Source organism: Neophocaena asiaeorientalis, unplaced genomic scaffold (assembly GCF_003031525.2).
Source record: "Neophocaena asiaeorientalis asiaeorientalis breed wild unplaced genomic scaffold, Neophocaena_asiaeorientalis_V1.1 scaffold129, whole genome shotgun sequence".
Lineage (NCBI taxonomy): Eukaryota > Metazoa > Chordata > Mammalia > Artiodactyla > Phocoenidae > Neophocaena > Neophocaena asiaeorientalis.
In genome coordinates this window covers 6,712,551-6,736,871 of record NW_020172446.1, presented here as the reverse complement: position 1 = coordinate 6,736,871, position 24,321 = coordinate 6,712,551, and the positions used below count along the sequence as shown (strand labels likewise).

The 24,321-nt window shown below is 54.8% G+C and overlaps 1 protein-coding gene across 3 annotated transcripts in view; it reads left to right on the top strand.

Moving 5' to 3' along the window:
• The window catches only part of SMG6 (SMG6 nonsense mediated mRNA decay factor), a 231,035-nt gene that overhangs the window by 202,941 nt on the left and 3,773 nt on the right, over nucleotides 1-24,321 (top strand). For all 3 annotated transcript variants that reach the window (XM_024736587.1, XM_024736579.1, XM_024736572.1), the window contains 5 exons: nucleotides 4,624-4,800; nucleotides 9,588-9,734; nucleotides 19,257-19,410; nucleotides 22,374-22,585; nucleotides 22,898-22,979. In XM_024736587.1, the coding sequence (XP_024592355.1) occupies nucleotides 4,624-4,800; nucleotides 9,588-9,734; nucleotides 19,257-19,410; nucleotides 22,374-22,585; nucleotides 22,898-22,979 (772 nt within the window). The remainder of the gene's footprint in view (nucleotides 1-4,623; nucleotides 4,801-9,587; nucleotides 9,735-19,256; nucleotides 19,411-22,373; nucleotides 22,586-22,897; nucleotides 22,980-24,321) is intronic.

Here is a 24,321-nt window from a genome sequence, read left to right as displayed (position 1 = left end):
GACCAGGGCACGAACCCGTGTCCCCTGCATCGGCAGGCGGACTCTCAACCACTGCGCCACCAGGGAAGCCCATATTTTAAGATTTCTTAATAATTTCAGCAAGACTTCACTTTTCTGTCTGCATCTTACTTGCTCTAAGGATATTCTGTAAAATTAACAAGCTATAAAGTTTGATTGGTTTCAACAAATGTGAGAATAATTGGCACCATTTAGAGAAACAAGAAAAACAACCTGTAAACTGGAGTTTGTAGGGGAAAAACCCGTGTGATTTTTCTCTGTAACCAGAGGAGCAGTAGCAAGCAGGACTTTTTAAACCAGAAAATAATCGAACTGGCTGATAGCGCAGATTTAAATTCTGACTCCCCCAAACCAAAAGTTCAGAAAAAGAAATTCTGCAAAATCTAACCAGTCACTGTAGTGTTTGTGCCTTCCAGGAGGCCTGTTTGAATAGGGACCCAATAAAGATGGAGTGAGTCCGTCGTTCCCTGGAGCTTGCATCCAGAGACCTGCTTCATCTCTCTGACCCCTCCTCCTGTTCCCTGGCTGGATCAGGGCTCTTCTCCCTTCCCCATGGCTAGTGTTAAGTCTTGCCACTTAACATCCGTCTATGGTACCTGGTGCTCAGTTCCTTCTCTCTCTCTCTCCCTCCGCCACCTTCCATAGGACTGCTTGGACCTCTTTTTCTGTTCCTTCCTAGGCATTTCTGCCCAGGCTGGGCTGGTCCTCTGCCGAGTGGCTGTGGAAAGTCACCAGTTTTCAGAAAACAACATTCTTTTCTCATCCACCGGCCCACCTAAGATACCCCAGACTGCCTTCCCTCTTCTCTCCTGCCCTAGAGGTTTCTTCCTGCTTTCCTCAGGACCTAACCTTCCTCTGAGTGCCAGCTTACCATGGGCATGCTCACTTTCTCTCTCTCTAAGGAACTGAGCCTGCGACAGGCCAGGCTCGCACATCGCCTCGCCACATCTCACTTTCAGTTTTCCTTTCTGCTTGGTTCTTTGCGTGTGGACCTGATCTGGGTGGTAGCTGGAGCCCTGAAGCTAGAGGTTTCAGTTCCCGCCAATGGGGCACACTGCCTCAGATGGTCTTCAGGGGGAGGGAGAGGGGCTTTCTCTGGGCGCCTATCTTTCAGCCCTTCCCTGACCCACAGCCCCAGTCTTCTTTCAGAGCCGACTGAGCCATCAACTTTGCAGCTCCCGATGGTCTACACAGTGAGTCTCTCCAGAAGGACCGTGACTGCCCCTGAGAAGGTGCCGGGTCTCAGGTTACCCAGGTGTTCCCTGGCCAGCAGCCCTTTTACTCAGCTCTAGCCCCTGTCCAGCCCCACCTGTTAACAGCCCAGGAAGGAGGCCTCTGCAGCCCAGATCCTTCTCCTCTAGAGAATCTAGAATTTGCCCAGAGCTACAATGTACATACCACTTACATTCTCTGTTTTTCATTGATATAGAATGGAAAAATGTACTCATGAACAGAGCTATTGTGGGGATTATGTCATAGACTTCATCTGGACTCCCTCCTCTCCGAGCCGGGAGCCTAGCTTTAACCCCTCTCCTACCAGGAAGTCCTCCTTGGCCAGACAGAGATCATCTTGGAGTTGGCTCTCTGTGAATGGTTTAAAGGGCATCTTCCTTTGTGATATCCCTTATTAACCATATTCAACTGGGTTTTTTCCCCCCCAACTCTAGTGCTGGAGGCTTTGTCTAGGAGGAATCCACCCCGCTGGGCTGATTCCTCCCACCTGAGAGCAGAATGCTTCAGCAGACAGGCCAGCAGGCTGGAGACCGAGGGTTTCTCTGTGCCCCGGAGAAGCCCTAGACTTTCTGCCCCTCAGTCCCTGCATCTCCTCAGTAGCTCAAACCCCATTCCTCACTCCACTGTGCACTTTGAAACCTAAGGAGACCATACAAGATCGGCTATCCTCCCTGCTAGTTGGATTGCAAAGGCGAGAACACTCTTCCAAAAGGCTAGGTGACTTTTCTCTCCAAACATGTAGAATTCTTTTCTACACCCCACTCAGAGACCCCACTGGATCAAAGCCCTTTTGAGAATCATCCAGGAGTTCCTTTGCCCTCAGGGAAGAACTGATGGCCATAGCAGACAAAATCCCCCGGAAATCAGGTTCCTTCCAAACAGAGTGAAAACTAAAATAGGGGGCAGGGGCCGGGGGAGGGAGGTGGCACTCCTTTTTGTTTTGGTGTCCACGTGAATAACAGCTCCCCCTGATCCTCTGAGGATGTGCCGCAGGCAGGCTCAGGATGTCTGCATCCCTGGGTCCTGCTGTGCCCTGGAAATCCCCGTCTCCAGGAGACCCACGTCCACACATGTGGCCTTTCTCCCCCTTTCTTCCTGAGCCACTCAGCATGCCATCCAGCCCATGCCCTAACAGCAGGAATTCTGCCCGCCTGTCAGCACACACACCCATGGGCACACTCTCCTCTCCTGGGCAGATTTCTGCAGCACACTCAGCAGGAGTGCCAGCATACCTCTCACCATCCAGGTGATGCCAAGGACCACTGTAAGGTTTTCCTCTGTCCTCCTCTCACCCCTTAACCCCCACCTCCTCTCCATTCAATGACAGCAGCCTCACACCGAAAAGGAAAGTCCTGGACCCATTACATAATTCTCCATAGTGCAAGCAGTAACTGGGGCATAAGGTCAGAGGTCATAGTGGGGTCAGGTGGCTGACACACACTGTAACGACAAGGTGGTTAAAATTAGACCACTGAGAGGAAACTGGCAGTCTTGTGGAAATGCAGAAGTTTCCTCTGCAAGTGAGAGGCTGGGGATGCAGGGAGGCCACTGTGCGTGCTGCCTGCCAGGCTATTACTCATTTCAGCTCTGTTCTTTAATGCCTTTTAGCCCCTGCTTCTGTATTTCTAGCCTTCCTCATCACATGTTTGCATACACGCGATGGAACCCATGGTTACCTGCCCTGGCCCAACAAGTGTTTCTTTCCTCCTTTTAAGCACAGGACTGGGCACCTCAAGCTCAAGACAGCTGTCCTTTCCTAAGCCTTTTCTGGGTAGCCGAGCGCCTTTTGATTTAGCCTCTCAGGTGGTCGAGGTACTTAGCCTGCGATTCAGGCCTCAGTTGTTATCAAGGCCATTGGTGGGGCAACGGGCGGGGGTCCACTCCGAGGTTGGGAGAGGTGGCAGAGGACGGAGTCATGGAGCGCAGGGTTGACAGTTGTGTGCTGAACATCCCCTGGCCCGCCAGCTGCCAGAGGGGAGCTCATTTCCACGTCTCCTGGAGGACTTGGGTCGCACCTGCCTCAACTGCTCCCTCTGGTACCCAGCCGAGCTTCCCTGTGCCTGTCAGCCCTTACTGTAAACTCCCGGGTGCCCTGCTTGGGAAGTAAGATGTAGTCTCTGCCACCAGTGGAGTTATTACCCAGGCGAGGGATAATAAATGCACCTGTGAAACAAAGAGCAAGCAGTCAAAGACAGTCTCCAAGTTAGTTACTTTACTGTGTGATACAGCCAGGGACGTCCCTGTCATGTGACAGGATGGGAAGCATGGGGTTTGGGGGCGGGGGCAGGGGCTAGAGTCAGTGATGATGGAGGGGCTGCCACCCTGTGACATATCTGGCCACTGAAGTGTTTCCCTATGGGAACGGCCTTCACCACTTGTGAGCTCCAGATCAAATGGGCCCCTCTTCTCCCTTGGTGAGCGCCCTCCCAGAAGGGAGGAGAGGACCCCAGAGGCCGGGGATGAAGAGTAGGGCATGAGAAGGTGCAAAGCAGGTGGGTTTGCAGGTCTCGCAGGAGAAGGACCCTAGACAGGGTGACTGTGGAAACTTTCTCTGAGCCACTTACAAATTTGATGATTGCTCAAGATACTGAATTTCATTTCAGCTAAATCAGCCCCAGCTTCTCTGACAGCACTGGCTTATGTGCTGACGTGGCCACATGGGAGCAGGATGGCCTAAACCCCTGGAGGAGCAGACCTTAGTGAAACACCCACACACACACACACACACACACACACACACACACACACACACACACACCTGCTTTGCCTGTCTCCCTTCTCCTGACAAAAATCTCCTGCCGGACCCCAGTCTCTTCAGCGTAAGAAGCTCTTAGGTGGGGCAGGAACCTGTCAGGGGAAACCCAGAATGACCTGAGTGAAATGAACCAGCCCAGAAAGCACTCATCATTCATTTCACACTCAGGCTGGAAGTTCTCCTCTTGGGGGTCTGGCAAGAGGGGAGCTGGGAGAAGAATGGAGAGCGGCAGTGAGGGTACCAGAGAGCTATGTTCTGTGACAGCCAATAGTTTACATGCCACCCTTCCTTCTATCAGCTAGATACCAAACCTGGAAGACTTTTAATTTATTCTTTTTTCGGATCAGGACTTGAGCAAAAGAAAGGCGAAACCCCAGAGGATACCTGTCATTGGCCCTGGGGTTGTCTGCTCCCCCAGAGGTGACCTAAGGGGAGATGGTGCTGTCTTCCTTCAGAGGGTCTTGGCCCTCCTCACCTCACACGCACGCACTCCCGCTCACTCTCTCCGCCTTCCCTGCCCAGTGGACACATTGCTCGTGTGCCCCTCAGCCAACAAACAAAGTCTCTCATCTTCCCTTTCAGAAAATGCTGTTTTTCTTCTCCCTCTCACCCTGTAGGTTATTGCAGCCGACTGCAAAAGGGTCACAGTGCTGAAGTATTTTCTGGAAGCCCTTTGTGGACAAGAAGAGCCTCTGCTGGCATTCAAGGGTGGAAAATATGTGTCAGTGGCACCCGTCCCAGACACCATGGGAAAGGAAATGGGAAGCCAAGAGGGAAAACAACTGGAAGATGAGGTACAATGCGGGAAGAGCCCGCTGTGGCCGAAGGAAGGCTCCCCCATCCCCCCAGCGCTGCTCTGCCCGGGCTTCAGCCTCTACCCCTGGTTATTTATAACCACTCAGAGCGCTGGTGATGTTGACGTGACCAGCCAGCTTCTCAAGAGTGCACTCTGCTGGTGCCCCTTCCTGCCAGTCCCACCCCGGTGCCCCCATCTCGCTCTGCTACGAGTTCCAGATGCTTCTTTTTAATGTTGCAGTGGAGGAGAAGGGAGGGAAAGAAAGAGTTTAATAATGTGCAGCTCTGGAGGCTTAGGAAAGGGAGCTGGGGGGGGAATGTTAGGGTTCAGGCCGAGGATCAAGTTTATGGATGTGTGGAGCTCAGTGCAGCACAGGCCTGAACTGCAGCCTCCAGCACACGTACAGGAAGAGCTGACATGGCTGGCCCCGTGTGGAAAATCACCCCCTCCCTGGCCTACCCTCCCTCCGTTGCTCCCTCCCACCCTCCCTCCTGCACATCCTGATGTGATTAAGGAATTCTCCTCTTGTTTGTTTGCCCTTGGTTGTTCCTGTAGCCCTTGCTTCACTCCAGACTGCGTGTGTGTGTGTGTGCGCGCGCGCGCACGCTCGTGCCAGCCTGAGTGCCCACCCCTGCCAAACCCCACTGACATTGCCTTGCCGCACATGTGTGTACATTTGCCTTGCCGCACACGTGTGTACATTGGCCTTGCCGCACACGTGTGTCCCTTGCCTTGCCGCACCCGTGTGTACCTTGCCTTGCCCCACACGTGTGTACATTGGCCTTGCCGCACACGTGTGTCCCTTGCCTTGCCGCACCCGTGTGTACCTTGCCTTGCCCCACACGTGTGTACATTGGCCTTGCCGCACACGTGTGTCCCTTGCCTTGCCGCACCCGTGTGTACCTTGCCTTGCCCCACACGTGTGTACATTGGCCTTGCCGCACACGTGTGTCCCTTGCCTTGCCGCACCCGTGTGTACCTTGCCTTGCCCCACACGTGTGTACATTGGCCTTGCCGCACACGTGTGTCCCTTGCCTTGCCGCACCCGTGTGTACCTTGCCTTGCCCCACACGTGTGTACATTGGCCTTGCCGCACACGTGTGTCCCTTGCCTTGCCGCACCCGTGTGTACCTTGCCTTGCCCCACACGTGTGTACATTGGCCTTGCCGCACACGTGTGTCCCTTGCCTTGCCGCACCCGTGTGTACCTTGCCTTGCCCCACACGTGTGTACATTGGCCTTGCCGCACACGTGTGTCCCTTGCCTTGCCGCACCCGTGTGTACCTTGCCTTGCCCCACACGTGTGTACATTGGCCTTGCCGCACACGTGTGTACCTTGCCTTGCCGCACACGTGTGTACATTGCCCTGCCGCACGTGTGTGTACATTGCCCTGCCGCACGTGTGTGTACATTTGCCTTGCCGCACGTGTGTGTACATTGCCTTGCCGCACACGTGTGTACATTGCCTTGCCGCACGTGTGTGTACATTGCCTTGCCGCACGTGTGTGTACATTGCCTTGCCGCACACGTGTGTACATTGCCTTGCCGCACGTGTGTGTACATTGCCTTGCCGCACGTGTGTGTACATTGCCTTGCCGCACACGTGTGTACATTGCCTTGCCGCACGTGTGTGTACATTGCCTTGCCGCACACGTGTGTACATTTGCCTTGCCGCACACGTGTGTACATTGCCTTGCCGCACACGTGTGTACATTGCCTTGCCGCACATGTGTGTATCTTTCTGGGGGTGATTGTTGCTGTGGTTCTGTGCCCAGTGGGTTTGTGTGTCAGTTTAAGTTGAACACTGCTGCCAGCTTCCCTGCTGTCTGTGGGTTCTGAGCAAATGTGAGCGTGGACGGTGTCGGTGCCTGCGTGCGTTTACTGCGCTTACTGTTGCTGCCAGCTGCCCTGCTATGTGTCTGGGTGTGGGTGTCTGGGTGTGTATGCACACATAGCTCACTTTGCCTGATGGTTGACTCTTTCCTTCTTTTTGCCCCACAGTATTATAGACAGAGGGGACTTAGGTGGGAAAGAACGTGGGACTCAAGGAAGGGACGCAAGCGTCTGTAGCCAGAGGCCAGGTCACCCGTAGGCCAGCACAGTCATTTGGCCTGCAGCAGTCTCAAGCGCCTGGTGGAGCAGGGTGGGGTGTGGGGATGAAATCAGCAGCAGGCCAGGGAAGCCAGATGTCAGCTGGAAGCTGTCGTTGGTGATCTGAAGCAGTGATAGAGTGGCCACCTTTGGTTCAGAGTCTTCAGAGCAGCAAAATCTTGGACGGGCTTCATTAAAATAGCTGGAGAACCCCACCCCACCCCTGATGACACAGGATAGAGGTGGTTCCAGGGATAAAGCTGAGCCCATGATTCCAGACTCTCCAGATGAAACCTGGGCAGGGAGTAACGGGAAAGAATGAGCTGTCAGTATGGGAGGAGACAGTGGGGTTGCTAAAGCCATCGAGGTGTCCAGGCTTCAGGCAGGGCAGTGCAGTGCCACCCAAGCCCTGGGCAGCATGTAGGGAAGCGTGGGTCGGGTAGCGCCCTGGTCAGCTCTCTCACCCGCGCTTCAAGGCTGAGGCGGGTGGTAGAAGGTGAGCAAGCTGGCTCTCCAGGGTTGCTGCAAGAGATGTCCCCTGGCCCGAGGAGCCTGCAGGACCAAATCCAGGGAAGCAGGCAATGCCCAGAGGGAGGGGCTCCTCCACTCTCACAAGGAACAGACCAGCTCTCGGTCCCAGATCTTGGCTGCACCACGCTCTCTCCCTCCTTCTTAGGCTTATTGACCAGACAAAGGTTGTGACCCATGCCATGCTGCCCACTTCTTCCTTTTCCCACGAGCCTCCTGGGTTCCGTTATGTTAGTGGCCCCTGGGAAACCCTACTTACCCTGGTCTGTGTAATTTCACAACCCTGCACTTCCTCGTTTGCTATGAGAGCTGAGCCAACCTCAGACAAGCCTCGCTGACCCTCTTTTGACCTCAGTCAGGCTCAGTCCAAGCCCCATGATAACCCCGTGTATCCCTGGTCAGAGCAGGCAGGGGCAGTGTCCCCCACAGACCAGCCAGGGACCCTACTCCACTCACTCTGGTCCAGGTTAACCCCACGAACAGGAAGTAAATGTGCAGAGAGAGTCTTCCTCCTTCCCACGGCCTGGGCCTCTCTGGAAGTGGGCCCTGTGACACAAGAGCCCGCGTGTTGTCAGAGGAGTGGTGACTGCAGACAGCATCCCAGACCCCTGAGACCTCTTAGGAATAGTGGTAGTTCTGGCACCATCCCGAGATCTCATCTTCTCCTAACTGCAAGACTGAGTCCCTTAAGCTGATTGGGAGAGGAAAGGGGAGCTGTTTCTTCAGACATCATTCTTCATGAGCAGAACAGAATCCATTTCCTTAAGGATGCTGCCAGAACACCTTTCTTTCCACCCCTAGATTCTACTCCTAAGACAAAGCGTCACCTACCCACTCACACACTCTTGCTAACCATTTTCCGCAAAGAGAGTCCTTCAGAATATCATTGATACGGACAGTCAGAGGAGAGAGAGTCTGTATGGAACAGGGTCCCTGTGAGTCTGTGGGAGGCCTGGCGAAGGGCCGGGTCTGGGCTTACCCTCTAGATCCAGGACCGTATCTAGGCTGCTTGGTCTTATTGGCAGGAGCACAGACTTTGGAATCAGACTCACTAAGGTTTGAATCCCTGCTCTGCCACTTACTAGCTTCGTGACCTTGAGCAAACGGTTTAACTCTCTAGACCTCAGTTTGTTCATTTATAGAATAGAGATGATGATAGCATCTGTGTACAGGCTATTGTATTAGATGAGTGAATGCATGAAAAATGCTTAGCCTGGTACCTGGCCTCATAATAAGCGCTCAGTGAATGGTAGCCGTTATTGTCATAATCATGGTCACTGTTATCACCCAGTTATCATTCAGACCCAGGAATCTTCTCCCACTAAGTCACCCCCTATTACCCGTGCTAACCCTGTCCCTCAAAGGAAGCGCTCTTGGGTAGCTGCATGTTCTCTGCTGACCAAGGCCAAAAGTGAGAGAGTGAGAAATGGAGCCTGGGACCACCCGGGGAGTAGTGGCTTCTAAGAGCTGAGGCTGCAAGCAGGGAGGTGCCACCCCTGGGGAAGGCTCCACCAGCCTGACAGGAGACTCCTTAAGCTAGCCAACCATCTCCCAGTCTGTGCAGGCCCCCAGAGGGCAGCTGAGCAAGGTCATGGCGTGTGAATCCCTATCATGGGGCACCCAGCCCCCACACCGCCAGGCTGTGGTCTTAAAAAGAAACCAGGGCAGGGTCTGCTGAACTTCAGCATCTGCTCCCTGATGCCATCTGGGGCAAGGGAGCTTCCGTGCCGAACTCCCAGTGTTGGCCAGAATGATTCCTATCCGATCGCGAGCATGAATGAGACTTCAGTTGGGTGGTTTAACTTTCTGTGTTGTTTTTCCCTTTGGTGAATTTCAAAATGAAAATGGGCCCAAAGTTTGACATTTTGAGTGTGTGCAAAGAAGGAAGGGCTGTGAGTATAGGCATGGAAGTAGATAGGGTGTGGATCTGTGCGTCTGTAAGAGGAGGGCCCTGGAGCGCAAAGGGGAGCAGTTGCCAGGGGAGAAGGATGACAGCTTCCCCCGACCTGCCTCTGCCTCAGCTGGGGCAAGCGCACACCTTGGGGCGCTGTGCGTGGAATGGTCCAGACAGGCCTGGATTGGGATGCAGGAGGGATGGGAGGGTGGGTCTGGTCTGTGCTGTGGGCTCACAGTCTCCTCTCTCCCCTGGCCTGCACCACCGGCAAAGGAAGAGGACGTGGTGATTGAAGACTTTGAGGAAGATTCGGAGGCTGAAGGCAGCGGGGGCGAGGATGACATCAGGGAGCTTCGGGCCAAGAAGCTGGCTCTGGCCAGGAAGATAGCGGAGCAGCAGCGTCGCCAAGAGAAGATCCAGGTGGGGCCTGCCTGGGGAGGGTGGTTCCCGTGTGGCTGGTGGTCTGTATAGGGCATGAGGGAGATGGGAGTAGGGATGAGCAGGACCCTCTCACTCAGGAAGTCTTGCAGTGTCCGGACTGGTTCCACCACCTGTTTTCCTCCTCTGCCACTAAATTCTGGTTTGGTGCCTGGAGTCTCCCTCCTCCTGGGCTGCAAGCAGGGCCAGGTTCTTCTCAGAATCTGCTGAAAACTTCTCCCCCGGTGATGATCTATGAACACACACCACACATGCCCAACCTTTCACACAGTTTCAGGGGGTTCAAAGTTCCCCTGAACGTTGTCCAGACGCTCTCGGAAAAGCCGTGGATTCTCTGTTGAGAACACCTCTTCTCAGAGGGAGATGGTGTCATGGCCAGTCTGCTTGTCTGGATTCCCACCGTAGTGGCCGAGCCCCTCTGGACAGCACACTCTAAACCCTAGGGAGAAACTACTCGATCGCCACGTAAGGATTCCCGCACCATCAGCCCTCTCGTGGACCCGTACCTTCACTTCCAACAGGCTGTTCTTTATGGCTTTCCCAGGTCTGACTCGGGCGCCGTAAGCTCACTTCTTCTCATCTAGGGCGCGGGGCAGACGGGGAAGAGCCGGCCATGCTCCCTGCTTTAAGACTAACTGCGTACGTGGGGAAGCGTCGGTCGTCTTTAGGAATGTCTGTCTTCAGCCCTCTCTTCAGCCACCTCTGGCCTTCGGCGTGGAGCGTAGTGCATGTGGTCAGGCTGACCTGATCAGGCTGGGCTCCGCCACCTACTAGCCTTGTGACTTTGGGCACATTGTTTAACTTCTCCCAACCTGTTTCCTCATCTGCAGAGTGAAACTGGTGACAGCACCTACCACCTGGAATGGCCGTGAGGCCCACAGGAGCCAGTGCACGTAAAGCACGCAGCATCGTGCATGACACACCGTGATCTGATAGCAGTCTGACCGCTTATCAGACAGAGTCCTGCCCTGGGAAGGGGAATGGATACCAGTTGGGACCCATGGTCCTTTAGACGTGTGCATATGAGTCCACCGGTTGGAATTAAGCCTCTGCCAGCATCACTGCTGTGGTGGGGTGGCTGCCTTCTCCACCTTTGCGCAGTCTGTGTGAACCTCTTTCGTGGCCCTCGAAGCTTCGTCTGCAAGCTGTCTTTCTTCCTGTCCGGTAGCTCTTTTCTTCCTCACCATCAGTCTTCCCAAAAGTTCTGTCCATACTACCACTTCCATTTCTTGACTCTCAGCCCAGCAGTTATAGAGGCGATTGCATCAGAGGTCACCAGGTACCTTTGTCGGGTCTTCTTCACACTTGACTTCCCTGTAGCTTTGGACCCCAAAGCCGCCTCCCTCCAGCCTCACTTCAGCACATGAGGACCTTCGTCTCCTCTCTGTCTGGTGACCACACCACCCTCCTGGGCTTCCTCACCACCATTCGTTACTTGGTCTCCTCCTCCCTTTCTCTTACTTCTTAGTCTCAGCACGTGGAGTTGGCCCTCAGCAAGTATTTTCATTCAGTGAGTTCATAGATGGTAGCAACGAGAACATGATCTGAAGTTCCTCACAGGCTTTTAACCCCTCGTGCCTGATTTCTTACCAGATCCTATCTGTTCACTCATTTATTCCCCGCACTCTTCTCCATCCCCATTGCCACTACTGCTGTTCTAGTCCAGGTACTCCCTGCATTGCACAAGTCCGGGGGGTCCCCTTTCCCTTATAGTCTGTGAATGCAGCTCCTGGAGTTGTGTGGTACACGGTCTGCATGCCAGGCTCCCTGCCTGCAACGCATCTTATGTGGTTTCATCGTTCTCTTCCCAAAAGAGCCACTCCCCTGCTCAGGAATCATCAGTGCCTTTGCTTGGCTAATAAAGTCAAATTCCTTACTATGGCATCTAGGGCTTTCTCGTCTGTTCCCAGTCTATTTTCCCAACCTCTTCTCCCGTCCCCCATGAGCCCTCACGAGCTATATGATATTGGGCAAATCACTTAACTTCCCCGAGCCTGTTTCCTCATCTGTCAGATGAAGGTGGTAACAGCAACTCCCTCAGAAAGACAGTGCACGCAAAGTGCCTGTCCAGACACTCCAGCCCTCCTGCCTGGACAGCACTAACCCTCCTTTCTACCCACTGTCCCGTCCCCAGACAGCTCTGCCCTTTCCCACTCTCATGTCTTCGTTCCTGCTGTTCGCTCAAGCCCGAGTACCCTTTTTCTGCTCCACATTTCCTGTTACCTGTTGAAATTCTATTCTTCCTTCGGTCCCCAGATGAAACCCCATCTCCCCAGTGAAGCCTCCCCGGATTCCCCCTAGGAGGAATTCGTCTCTCTGCTCAGTGTTCCTGTAGCACTGATTTATACCTCATTTGTGAAACGTATATCACGTCTCAAATTACACTTATTTCTGGACTTGTTCCCCCCGCCGTACTGTGAACTCCTTGGAATCAGGGACCGTGTCTTCCGCTCAATTTGGTAAATGGTGGTGAGCGCCTACCAGGCTGGTGGTGAGGGGACACGGGAGCGAACCAAGAAAGTCCTGTCCCAGAGTCTCCACTGGCGCGGAGAAGTCAGTGATTTGAAGTGTGAGCGAGCCTTGTGACCAAAGGGAAGTGCAAGATGCTGTGGGAGCATGCACTGAGGGGACATGGCCTTGTCTCAGGCAGCGGGTTCAGCCCAGCCTCTCCAGCGACCAGCGGTACCTGACAGAGACCTTGTATGAGACTTGACTTCCGGTGCCCGCAGCTCCCCGGAAGCCGGTTCTCCCTGTCACCTCCCGTGGAGCAGGCTGTTCAGGCCAGGCAGCGATGGCCTGCTGCGGGCCGTCCGGGCTGGGGTGGCTGTGGCCCCTTTAAGAACAGGCCCCACGTGCAGCACTGCTGGCGGCCCTGCCTCCTGTCAGCCTTCTTCCTCCAGCCTCACAGCCACAGGAGGATTTCTCAGCAGAGAAGAACCCCCCTCCCTTCTCCCCGCCCCCTGTTTAATGCCCGGGGCCCTTCACTTCCATAATTCTTCATTTTCCAGCCTTGAACGTAAGCCAGACACATCTGTCTGGCCATATGCGTGAACCCTGGAGTCTGTGCCGAGGTGGCTGTAAAACAGGGCCGGTGAAGGCCCTTCTGGGAGAGCACACACATGTGTGTGCCCTCGGGCCATTGGCTCCCTGCCCAGAAGCACGGGGCTGCAGGGCTCCAAACCCATGTTAACCTCTTCTTATTTTCCCTCTTTTTGTTTAATTTAAGGGGGGAAAATCCCAAGGAAAAGGTATAAATTGTCCTGGGAGTGGGGGAGAGGTTCCTAGCTGGAGAGGCCATTATTGTTGGCAGGTACCTGGGTCACACTAATACAATAAGGAAGAGAGGAGCATCGGGTGAATTAAGATCGGAGAGATGGGCTGTAAATTACTCTGCTCCGAACTCCATCAGTCTCCAGGGGTGTTAACCGAGAGGTGTAAGGCAAGTCCCCAGCTCCCAGCGCCTTTTACAGATGCAGCAAAACAGGAACCACACATGTTTGGGGAAGGGGATGTGAAGGTGGGGTTGAAAAAAATCCTCCTGGCCCCCATGCTGGCTGTAAAGTCCAAACGAGATCTGGGGCCCTAGCCACACCCCCACTTCCCCGCTCCCACCGAGACCCCCGGGCCTAAGCTCATCTGTGGGATGGGGGAGGTGAGGCCTGGCCTCCCTCCGCAGCCTGTCCCTCCCTGCTTCCGGTGTTGCACAGAGGCTGGTGAGTGGGGCCGACTGGAGGTCAGAAAAGGGGTGTGGGCAGCTCTCAGGACCTGTGCAGCTGGAGCCTCGGCACCCGGGCAGGCCTCGGATGCTGGGGGCCAAGTCCGCCCACCCAGGGCTTCGAGGCCGCACTCTCTGGCTCAGCCCAGGCTCTGCCTGTTGCCCGCGACAGCTCTTCACCTCGTGCTGGTTGAGCCCACCTTGCTGCTTTCCTCCCGAGCTCTTTCCGTTCCCATTCTTGAGAGGCGTCCAGAGACCAGAGCAGGGTACAGGGTTTGCCTGGGATACTGGTCAGGAGTGTTTCTTTCCTAACCAGGCCCTCAGGGCAGAGCAGTTGCTGACCGTCCTCCTCCGGGCCTGAGGCGTGGCCCTGGCCCTGTGCATCCCCACCTCCTCTCTGCCTCCACGAGGCTTTGCTGTGATTTGTGCTGCTGTCGGGCGGGGTCAGGTTTCCTGAGCAGTTGCAAACATCCCACCTGAAACATAACAGGCTCTTCCTCTGGCCACAGCTATTGTTTCCTCGGCATTATGGCCACAGTCTTGCTCTGTAGCCAGCAATGACATGTGTTCTGAAAATAGCTTCACTCCCCTATCCCCTTCCCGCCCACCCACCCTCCTGAAGATGCAGTCACTCCTTTGTGGTAGCCCCAGGAGTTTCACTCTAAATATAGCTGCAGCCCATTCACATTGCCACCCAGCTGGGGGGGGGGCCGCTGTGGAACAATGGGGCATGCACAGAGCCCCCCACACCTGTATGGAATCTAGCGGAAGGCAGACACTCAGCCCTGGCTCCTAGCTGTCGGAGACAGGGTGGGAGCCAGCGCACTACCAGGCCAGGGGCACGTTCACGCCAGGGCAGGAAAGCCTGTGGGGCCAGGCGGCCGCCCTCCCCACTCCAGCACATTCCAGAGCTTGCTCCAGCCATTCTCACCTCCCCGGTTCCAGCAGCATCCACAGGGTCCTGTCCTCCTGCAGAAATGGTCAGGCTTTTGGCTGGAATACCCTTAGGCCGCTGCTTGTAGCAAGCTCAGGGGTGTCATGCTCAGCCCTGCCATCCCCTGTCTCTCTAGAAAGGACAGTAAGAAGTAGGAAGCAAATCATCATAATTATAACCTTGAAACAGATAGCAAGTATGTGTGAAGCTTTGTGGTATTGACTTTGGATGTCCAGAGAAGGGATCCTAAGCAGAAACTTGCCCATGAGCAACCCACCCCAAAGGAAGATGCGAACAGAAACCAGTGACTCTGCCTGCTTTCTATAGCAAATGCAGAATCTGCGCCCTTTGGTTTTTGCAGCTCAAGAAGGAGTGCCTGGGACTTCCCCGGTGGTCCAGCGGTCCACACTTCCACTGCAGGGGGCACGGGTTTGATCCCTGTTCAGGGAACTAAGATCTCGCATGCCACACAGTGCGGCCAAAAAAAAAAAAAAGGAATGCCTGTCTGCACTGCTGGTGGTTATCTCACCAGCTATTCCTGTTAATATTTCATTTCCATTTTTCCATTTTTTGTTTTTTAAAAATACCTCTACATAGTTAAAGAAAAAAGGGGAAAAAAACCCAAAACACCAAGAGTACCACGAGTTTTATAATAGAAATCAGCAGTGCACTGCCTCACCCCTCCCCAGCTCCAGCTCTGCTTCCTAGTGGTTTCCCCAGATATTTACCCCCCCTGGATATATAAAAGATGAAAAATGGAGTTGGGCAGAAAGGAAGAAAACTGAAATTTGTTAAGTTACTAATACGTGTATCAGGCATTTAGCTAGATACTTTGACATGCAAGATGAGGGTGGAAATTTGCTATGTTACCAGACTTCTCATTTCTGGTGAAGACATTGCTCTGGCCAGAGAGGCCCAGGTGTAAATGATTCCATCACCCTGTAGAGGGAAGGAAGCAGCCACACTCCCTTTGGAGCCCTGCGCAGAAGGAGGACCTAAGAAGGCCTTCTCTGGATCTGGCTCTGCTTCGTGATCTGAGTTCTTCAAGTTCCACAGCTCCCGTGTGAGCTAACTGCATTACTTTTATTTGTAATTCTCAGTGTCTCAATTTCCAAAAGGGTCAGTCATCCCCAAATCACTCCCATCATCTAGAAGAAGGAACTTAACCTGTGAAAGAGCCCTTCCTGGGGACCCAAGCCTGTTAGCTTCCTCGTCAGATGTTACTGTGGACTGTCTCTTTCCCAGTTCCCCACCACCTTGCTCAAGGATGCCTCCGTCCTTCAGAGCAAGTTGGTTACTTAGCGCCTTCCAGAAACAGAATTAAGTTCTTTTCTTCTTCACACTTACTGACTTTATGGTCCATGTTGCCACTGGTCTGATTCAACATGTCCTTGCTTTTCTAGGATTCCCAGCTCACTGTCCAAGGACCACTGTGGCCCAGCCTTAGCTGCAGTGAGAAGGGTTCCTATGGAACTCTCCTTCCGGGTCAGCACACTTGACTCCAGGCCAGGGCCAGTCCGTCTGAATCACAGCATTCCAGTTGCACCCCCCTCACCCCCACCAGAGGCTTCTGCAGCCTTTTGCTCATACAAACAAAAATAAATCTCACTACCGGCCTCTGAGCCCCACAGCAGCATGCTTCCCGCTTCTCCCCAAGCATCCCATGGCTGTGAGTGGGGACTTGGCGCTCTCCCCACCGACATCACTTTTTCACTCCCTGCGCATCCTGTGTCCTTCTCTCACCGTGCGACCCAGAGATCAGAATGGGACGTGACGGCCGGCACAGGCGCCGTGCACAGCTGCCAGGAATCTGACGGGTAAAATCTGGAAAAGTTGGGAGGGCAAATGCTAAACACACACAAACACACACACACACACACACACACACACACACTCACACACACAGCGCCACTCAGAGAGGGCCGGAAACACCGACACCCACAGACGAGGGGCTGCGGATTCCCAATCCTTCCTTGTCTGCCATTCTTTTAAGGCGACTGGGCCAGTCTCCTGACCCAGGTATGACCCCCCAGAGTTCCACTGGTACCCCAAGAGAAGGGGGAGCAGCTTCAGTGAATCTCCCGAGACTCCAGGAGGGCATGTGGGGAACAGGAAGCAGTTGTGCAGTGACTCACTGGGCAGAGCCAGGTTAAGGGAAGTTGTCTGCGGGTGTCCCTGGGACCGGATGGTGGCAGCACAGCTCTGACCACCCTCATCAGCTTGATCCCGCCCACCCCTGGGGAACCAACAAGGCTGCCACCTCCCAAAAAGGCTGTGGCCTCTGTTCACCTTTCTGGCCCTGAGCCAGATCTCAGAGAACTCAGACGGCTAGCGCTTCCCTGGACCTTGCACCTAGATTTTTCTTCCATCCTGTCATCAAAACACCCAGGCAGGCTCAGCCCCCGCCTCCCTCGGCCATCTGGCCTAAAGGCCCTCCTGCCCATGGCCAGCCTTTAAGGAAGGGTGGTCTGAGGTCTTAGGAGCTCATCGTTCCCACAGGGTAAAAGGGGCAGCCAGTGCCACTTCCTTAGAGTCAGCCTTAGGGCCAGAGGATCATTTATGGAGGCCGGAAAACTAAGATGTGAAAGGGGTCTGAGTGGAACGGTGGCAGAGATGCTGTGCTCAGGCCCAGCCGGCTTCAGGGTTCGTCCTGCCCCTTCTCACTGAGAAAGACAGAGGTTTAGGGGCCTGTAATGCCAGGAGAAACGTTCCAGGCAGTGGAAAGGCTGCACAGAGCACGCCGAGACCCGGGGAATCGGCAGCAGGGGTGCCGATGTTCCCTCTGTGAGGAGAGAGACGGGAGAGCTCACTAAGCCTCCGTGGGGACTGTTTCCTCTTCTCACAAGATGCCCGCGCCGTCGCACGTGTTATATATTGATGATATTTCAATAAAAAATAGGGGGTTTGGGGGCTTCCCTGGTGGCTCAGTGGTTGAGAGTCCGCCTGCCGATGCAGGGGACACGGGTTCGTGACCCGGTCCGGGAGGATCCCACATGCCGCAGAGCGGCTGGGCCCGTGAGCCATGGCTGCTGAGCCTGCGCATCCGGAGCCTGTGCTCCGCAACGGGAGAGGCCACAACAGTGACAGGCCCGCGTACCGCAAAAAAAAAAAAAAAAGAAAGAAAAAGAAAAAAGAAATAAATAGGGGTTTTTTTAATGCCCAAGTTGAGTTCGGTAGAATGTGTGTCACCCTCTAGTTGGCAGCCCCATGGGGAGGGCCAGTGACCCACATCCCCTGGGAAGGTGGCCTGCAGCAGAGGTGCTTTCCCTTCGTGAGGTGAGAGCAGTAAGACTTCAGCAGGCAAGCCCTTCAGCTGCGTTTCTCATGCCTGCCAGCGTCCTGTGCCTTCCACCAGCTGTGGTGGCAGTGGCAGCAATGACTTACTCATAGGGAGAGGTCCCCAGCAGGTCACAGAGGAGCCACCCCCAGCATTCAGAGGCATGCCCTTTCAGTTTTACTGTCATTGCCAGTGAAACCTGATCACCTTTCTCGCTGACTGTTAGTGGCCAGGGCCCAGCCTGTGGGCCCCACCTCAGTTGGCACACACACCCCCTCCCCTGCTCCGTGCTTGTGTCTCTGTCCCTGCAAGTTGGTGTGCGGCAGGAGGCCATGGGAGGGCAGGACAGGGCTGGGACCTGCTCGCCAGGCCCCTACCGGGTTTGTTTCAGTGCCCTCTGGCTCTGCACACAGGGAGCACACTGTCTGGGCAGATGCCCTCAAATCAGTTTGCTTCTTGGCCATGGTCCCCAGAAGAGGAAGCAGCACAAGAGTGACCATGTTCTATAGTGACAGGTGTACCCAGAGCCAGTCTCACAGGGCTGCCGCCACACAAGGCCCTGGCAGACTTGAGAAGATCGGGCTTTTACAGATGAGCATGGAACTTCCCTGAAAGATGTGAACATCTGTAAGACTCACAGGCGCGAGGCCGTGTGCCTTCCGAGATGTGGTGCCCAGACCACTGGTGCTACATGAGGGATTTTTTCAATGATGCATAGAAGACATTCTGACTCTTCATTGCAGAAATGCAGCTTGCGCTGGTAAACATATTCCTAGGCTCTCAGACTCCTGTTACCACAGATATTATTTGCTGAGCCACAAAAACGAGTTGACATAAAGTCAATTTAAAGAAAAACATCAAGTAAACAAGAGTATAGGTTGTACAGAATCGTGGCGAAGGAGTGCAGGTAGAACACAGAAGACTGCCGTCTAGGGATCACCGTGCTGGTGGGGGAAGACGGTGACGATTCTCATCAGTCTGGATGGTGGTCTTTGCACATCCTGTGAGTTGGGTCCTAAACCATCCCACCGTGTGGGCTCCTGCCGATGTGGGAGACTTCGGTGTTAATTATTAGTTGTCAGCATCACTCTTTTTGTGTAGACTGTGAGTTTATTCTTTTTCTTTCCTTTTTTTAAGTACACAGTGAAGTAAATTGAAATAAATTCTGTTTGGGATATACATATACGTAAAAGTGTCTGGGTTGAGAAGTACCCCCTGTATAATGCTGCCTAGATAACGAATGTGAAACCACTTTCATATCCAAGGAACCTAACTCTCCCTCGCTGATTTTCAGCCCAAGGTCTTACTTTCAGAGACCCGTTATTTTTAATAACCATCAAGGTCCCTTCTCAGTCCTGTGCGAGGGTTTTAGTCACGCCGGTTTCCCCAAGCCATTTGGTCTACACTGATTTTTACTGCAGTGCTTTGCCCAGCCCTCGGGCCTGTCCCGACAGGGACTGGCTGTATCTCTGGAGAGGGCAGGGGCAGGATGCTGACACACCGTGGACTCAGGGCCCTGACTCGCCCACCCCTTGCCTACTCACTCACTGGCTCACTCACCGTTCTGTGTCCCTGTAGGCTGTCCTGGAGGACCAGAGTCATATGAGGCAGATGGAGCTCGAGATCAGACCCTTGTTCCTCGTACCAGACACCAACGGCTTCATTGACCACCTGGCCAGTCTGGCACAGCTGCTGGAGAGCAGGAAGTACATCCTGGTGGTGCCCCTCATCGGTGAGTCAGGCCAGAGCAGCCCTGCATGTGTGCAGTAACCCTCTCTACACACATGCCCCACAGCCTGGGGGCCAGGCAGGCAGAACCCTGCTGTGTGTAAGACAGGATTTGCAGGGAAGTGGGGAATGTGTGGGGCAAGGAAAATTGTTTAATAATCAAAGCAGTTCAAATTATTATGGCTGATCCATGGCTTAAACTGCTTGAGCAAATGGACTCCTGTGTCCCAGCAACCAGAGGCTGCATGAGCCCAGCCCTTGTTTTTATCCTTATAAAGCTTGCAGTAAAACAGCAAAGCTGGTTCCCGTTATTGGTAAACACTCAGCCCTGGCAGATAGCGGCAGTGCTGCTGGGTGGTCTGGCAGGGAGGCTGGGAGGGTTTTGAAGTGCTTAGATGCCTTTGGTCTGATTGTCTTGTAGCTTTTCATGATCGTTCTGTTGGTTCGAGGTAACATTCTTCTGGCCAATGTCACCCTAAGGCCAGGCCGATGGAAACCCTCCAGAGCAAGCCCTTGGCTCACGCGTGTGGATTCCTGCCACTTGGGCTCTTACCACTGTCTGGTCATTGGTGCTGGTACAGGGTCGGCATCTCAGGACCCAGCTAGCTTGCTTCCGCCCTCAGGCCAAAGGAGCCCAGCTGGGCTATCTCCAGAGGGCTGTCTAAGGCACCTCTGGTTCTGGGAGCCCTGTGGTGGGTCAGCTGCAGGATGGGCTTTGTGCTCTGGGCTGCTGTCTGATGTAACTGATACAGCTAATATCACTGATAGCTGTCCTGTGGAGGGAGAGTATCTGGGAGACGGCTGGCAAGCCCAGGCTTTTTAATGTCCCCTTCTCACCAGCCACTTGGAGCAAGGTTGGGGGCCCTGTCCTCTGGAAGATCTGCCAGACTGGCAGTCTGCCTGCCAAGCCACCTCTGACACTCATGCCAAGATGTTCCACTGGGCCTTCCCTCCCAGTCCCTCGTGTCTTAGTGCCAGATGAGAGTGGAAACAAAGGGCAGGAAGCATCCGCCCCTGCAGAGGCTATAGAACCCTGGGGGGTTGTGGGAAACACGTTAGCACCACCTGAGAATGTTGGCACTGAAGCAGCCCTCGTCCCGCCTCCACCCTCCCTGTCTTCCTTCCCCCTCCCCATGTGGCCTGGCCAAAGCCTCTTCAACCCAGGCCCTTAGACCCAAGGGAAGGTTTTCTGTTCTTCAGAAGTAGAGCAGCTTGTCTGCCCAAGGTAGAGCCAGACTATCGAGTTGTTGCAGCTTCCCCTCTACCCTCACCAGGTCCCGGGGTGGGGCAACTTTAAGGATAGCATGTCCCTGTGCTCTCCTACCCAGGAGATTTTCAGGGATAAGAAAGTGAATTGGTCACTTTTTGCTAGGTGGTCAGGAAATGGTGTAACTGAGAGGTTGCTGGTGTCTCAGGAGCCCCCTAAGTCTTGGTAGGAGCCTCAGACACCATCCCAGGCTGGCAGAGCCCTCAGACACCAGCACCGATTGTGCCCCTACTGTGTGCTCAGTCTTCTTGTTCCCGAGGGAGCCAGTGAAAGGCAGAGCTGCAGCCCCTTGGCCTTGAAGAGCTTATGGTTCAGTGGGGGAAGCCAGGTTCAGTGGGGAGGGAGCAAATATATGAGAAAACTCAGAGGAGACGGTAGATAGAGAACAAATGGTCGACCCCCAGGGGCACTGGGAAATGCCAACTGTGTCAGGGCATCCAGGCCAGCCTTTCTGAAGCGTCCTCAGCTGGGCAGGCCTTGACTCTCAGGGGCTGTAGAGGGGGCTCCTGTTCAATGAGGCGCCGCAGGGCCACCTTGCCCTGTGCGCGGAGCACGAAGGGTTAAGCCGGCGGCCTCGTCTGCCTGTTTCTTGTGCTCTTTAACCTGCTCCCTGATCCTTAGGTCTGACCCCAGCTTCGAGAAGCCCCGCCTGGTGCAGAAGCACAAACAAGCTTCCCCTTTGAAGCCTGTTTAGTTTGGAAGCAGGAAAGCAGATTTGGGGATAGAATACCAGTTTTTCATGTTTGATGTTCTGTTCGCTGTACCATACACCCATCCACCACTACTCCGCGACCTCAGCCATACATCGGGTGGACACTGCAGCCTCAGGTTGCCGAAGGCATGGGGTGTGTGTGTGTCTGTGTGTGTGTATTCCCACGTGGGCCTTTTCCTGAAAGTGTCTCTGAATACCCAGACGGTGAGTGCCAGGCTCACCATGGAACGGCATGCTCAGGCCGACTCCCCGAGCCATGAATCACTGCACTGAGAGGCCTCAGACCCCAAACTCTCCCGGAGCCCCCAAGGAGTGCATATTTCCCACTTGACCTCAGGCTTTTGGCTGGAATTTTGGAAAGAATCTTCACCAGAAAATGAAGCTGTGTCCCAGACACATAGGGAGGCAGACACACACACACACACACACACACACACGTGCACTATCAGAGGAGGTAGATGTGCCAGGGCTTTAGGGGAATAGCAGGGTCCTTGCGAGTGAGGCTGTGATCCCCACTTGCCACCTCGTGACCTCCCTGCGCTCTGGCAGGGGTGGGCATGGAACTGGGCCCCTCTTGGACTGCCGTGGTGGGGGCCCAAGCGGATGAGGGAGAGTGCCTCTTTCCTCTAGCCGCTACATACCCTCGCCTCTCCTGAGGGACCCTCTCGATTTGATTCTATAACTGAGGAATGCGATAGAGGGGCCAGGTTTCTTCCCCTGAATACAGCAGCTCCAGAAACTCCCTGTAAGTTCCTCCCAGGAGGACGGTGGGGCCCAGGGGAAGAGGCAGAAAGAAGATAGAGCACTGTGGAAAGTCTAGGGCATTTCTTGCCCCCCAGGATCCCCTAGTTTCACTGGAAGACTCCTGTGGGGCAGGATGGCTTCTGTGGTCTGGGGAGGGGCTGGCTGGGAAAGCGAGGCCTCGGGCGAAGACAGACGTGATTGCTGATTGCCGAGGCTGACTCCTTGCGGGACTGTGTCTCGTCAGTGATCAGTGAGCTGGACGGCCTGGCCAAGGGGCAGGACACAGACCACCGGGCTGGGGGCTATGCCCGTGTGGTGCAGGAAAAGGCCCGGAAGTCCATTGAGTTCCTCGAGCAGCGATTCGAGAGTCGGGACTCTTGCCTACGGGCCCTGACCAGCCGTGGCAATGAACTCGAATCCATCGCCTTCCGCAGTGAGGACATCACTGGCCAGCTGGTGAGACCCAGGGCAAAAAGGGAGCACCTAGAGCCAGCCTTCAGAACAGGGTCTCCGGGAGGGAGGGGCTAGAGGAAGGCCAGTTGGCCTGAGCAGCCGAGGGGACGGCCACCATCGAGGCCCAGGAGGGGGGAGTTCCTTGTCCCCTAGATCACTCTTGGCACAGTTGGACCTGGCCAAGCAGGGCCAGGGCATGTCTGGGAGGGACACTGGGAAGTGACCTTCCCCAGGACCCCAGAGGCAGAGCATCCCTGTGCCTGCTCTGCATGGCGCCCCCTCCTGCCCGGTGGCACTTATCCTGTCTTCCTCCAGGGCAACAATGATGACCTGATCCTCTCCTGCTGCCTCCACTACTGCAAAGACAAAGCTAAGGACTTCATGCCCACCAACAAAGGTACAGCTCTGCCTCTGCCTCGGGCCCATCCCTTCCCCTCCCTACCTTGTCCTGCCCTCCTCAGCCCTAGGGAAGGGTCCCTCCACTGACTCTGGCCTGGGAAGTTTAAGGAATCAGGGTTCAGGCCTGACAAAAGCCTGAGGCCAGCCCAGTTTCCTCCCCTCCTGGAAGTCAGACCTCCCTGTCACAACTCCCCCACCCTCAGGTGGACCCTCGGCCAACTAGGGATGGGCCTGGCCCAGGAAGCTGGGCTCTAGACTGTGAACTTTCCCACTGTGCATGCGTCCATTTCCTTTCTTTGGTCCTCGGTGAGTTCTCTGACAGCAAGAACGTCTTTATGATTCAGTGTAGCTTATTCGGGGCATGGTCTCCTGAGCCCAGCCCTCCGCCGCTCTGAGGACAGTCCCCGGTGGTCCCTGGGGCCCACCTCCCTGTCCTTGGCCATGCTCATCCTCTCAATTCATCTGTGAATGTTTACCCTGTATGGGGGGTGGGGGGTGGGGGTGGAAGTGCTTCCCCACCTAGTAGTGGGCCTTTCCTTCCTGTCTCTCTGGTTGTGTGACATAGCCCTTTGGAGGCAGGTGAGAGAGCTTGTGGACTGAGCCCTCAGCCCAGTTTTCAAAACGCTTTTGGTGAGCAGAATCCCATCTGGGGACCAGAGGTTCTCTTACGGGTGCTTGAGCACCTCACCCTCAACCCAGAACCGTCTCTCCTCTGAGGCGGCCCCTCGGCCCCTCAGCCCCTCAGAGTCAGCGAGGCTCAGGTGTTTTCTGCTCCCGGCTCCCAGGACTCTGACATTTCTTCATTTGGAAGGATTTCCTATCTCGGTGTCATCAGCAGAGCTGATAATTCTCACCATTTAGTCTGTGTCTGTGTGTATGTAGCCTCTTGTCATTTTCTCTTAGTGCTCGCCCATCTCTTGTCTCTGCTTGCTTTCCTAGCCTTGGCTTCTAGGCTGGCCTGGGGATTGTCTTCTCTCCAGCCCTTCTCCCAGCCACTTCAGTGCAGCCCCTCACTGCTGCCCAAGTCTCTGTACCTGAGGCTGGTAATGAGCCCACAGCTGCTGTTCTTCAGAGGGGTCCTGCCACGTGGCTTGCATGTACTGTCCCTTAGGGCCAGATTCGGAGCATTCAAGTGGTAAAAAGGAGTCCTGGCTGAGCCCAACAGAGGAGGTTGGGCTCTGCTCCCAGGCAGCTTCCTAGAGGGGCACCTTGTGAGGGAGAGGTAGGCAGGAGTGCAGAAGGCCTTGTTGGGAAGTACGGTTCAGATACTGCTGTGGCCCCACCCAGCCTCAGAGCTGTTTCTTTCTTAGCAGAGACACATTTTGGCTTTGGCCCTAGTC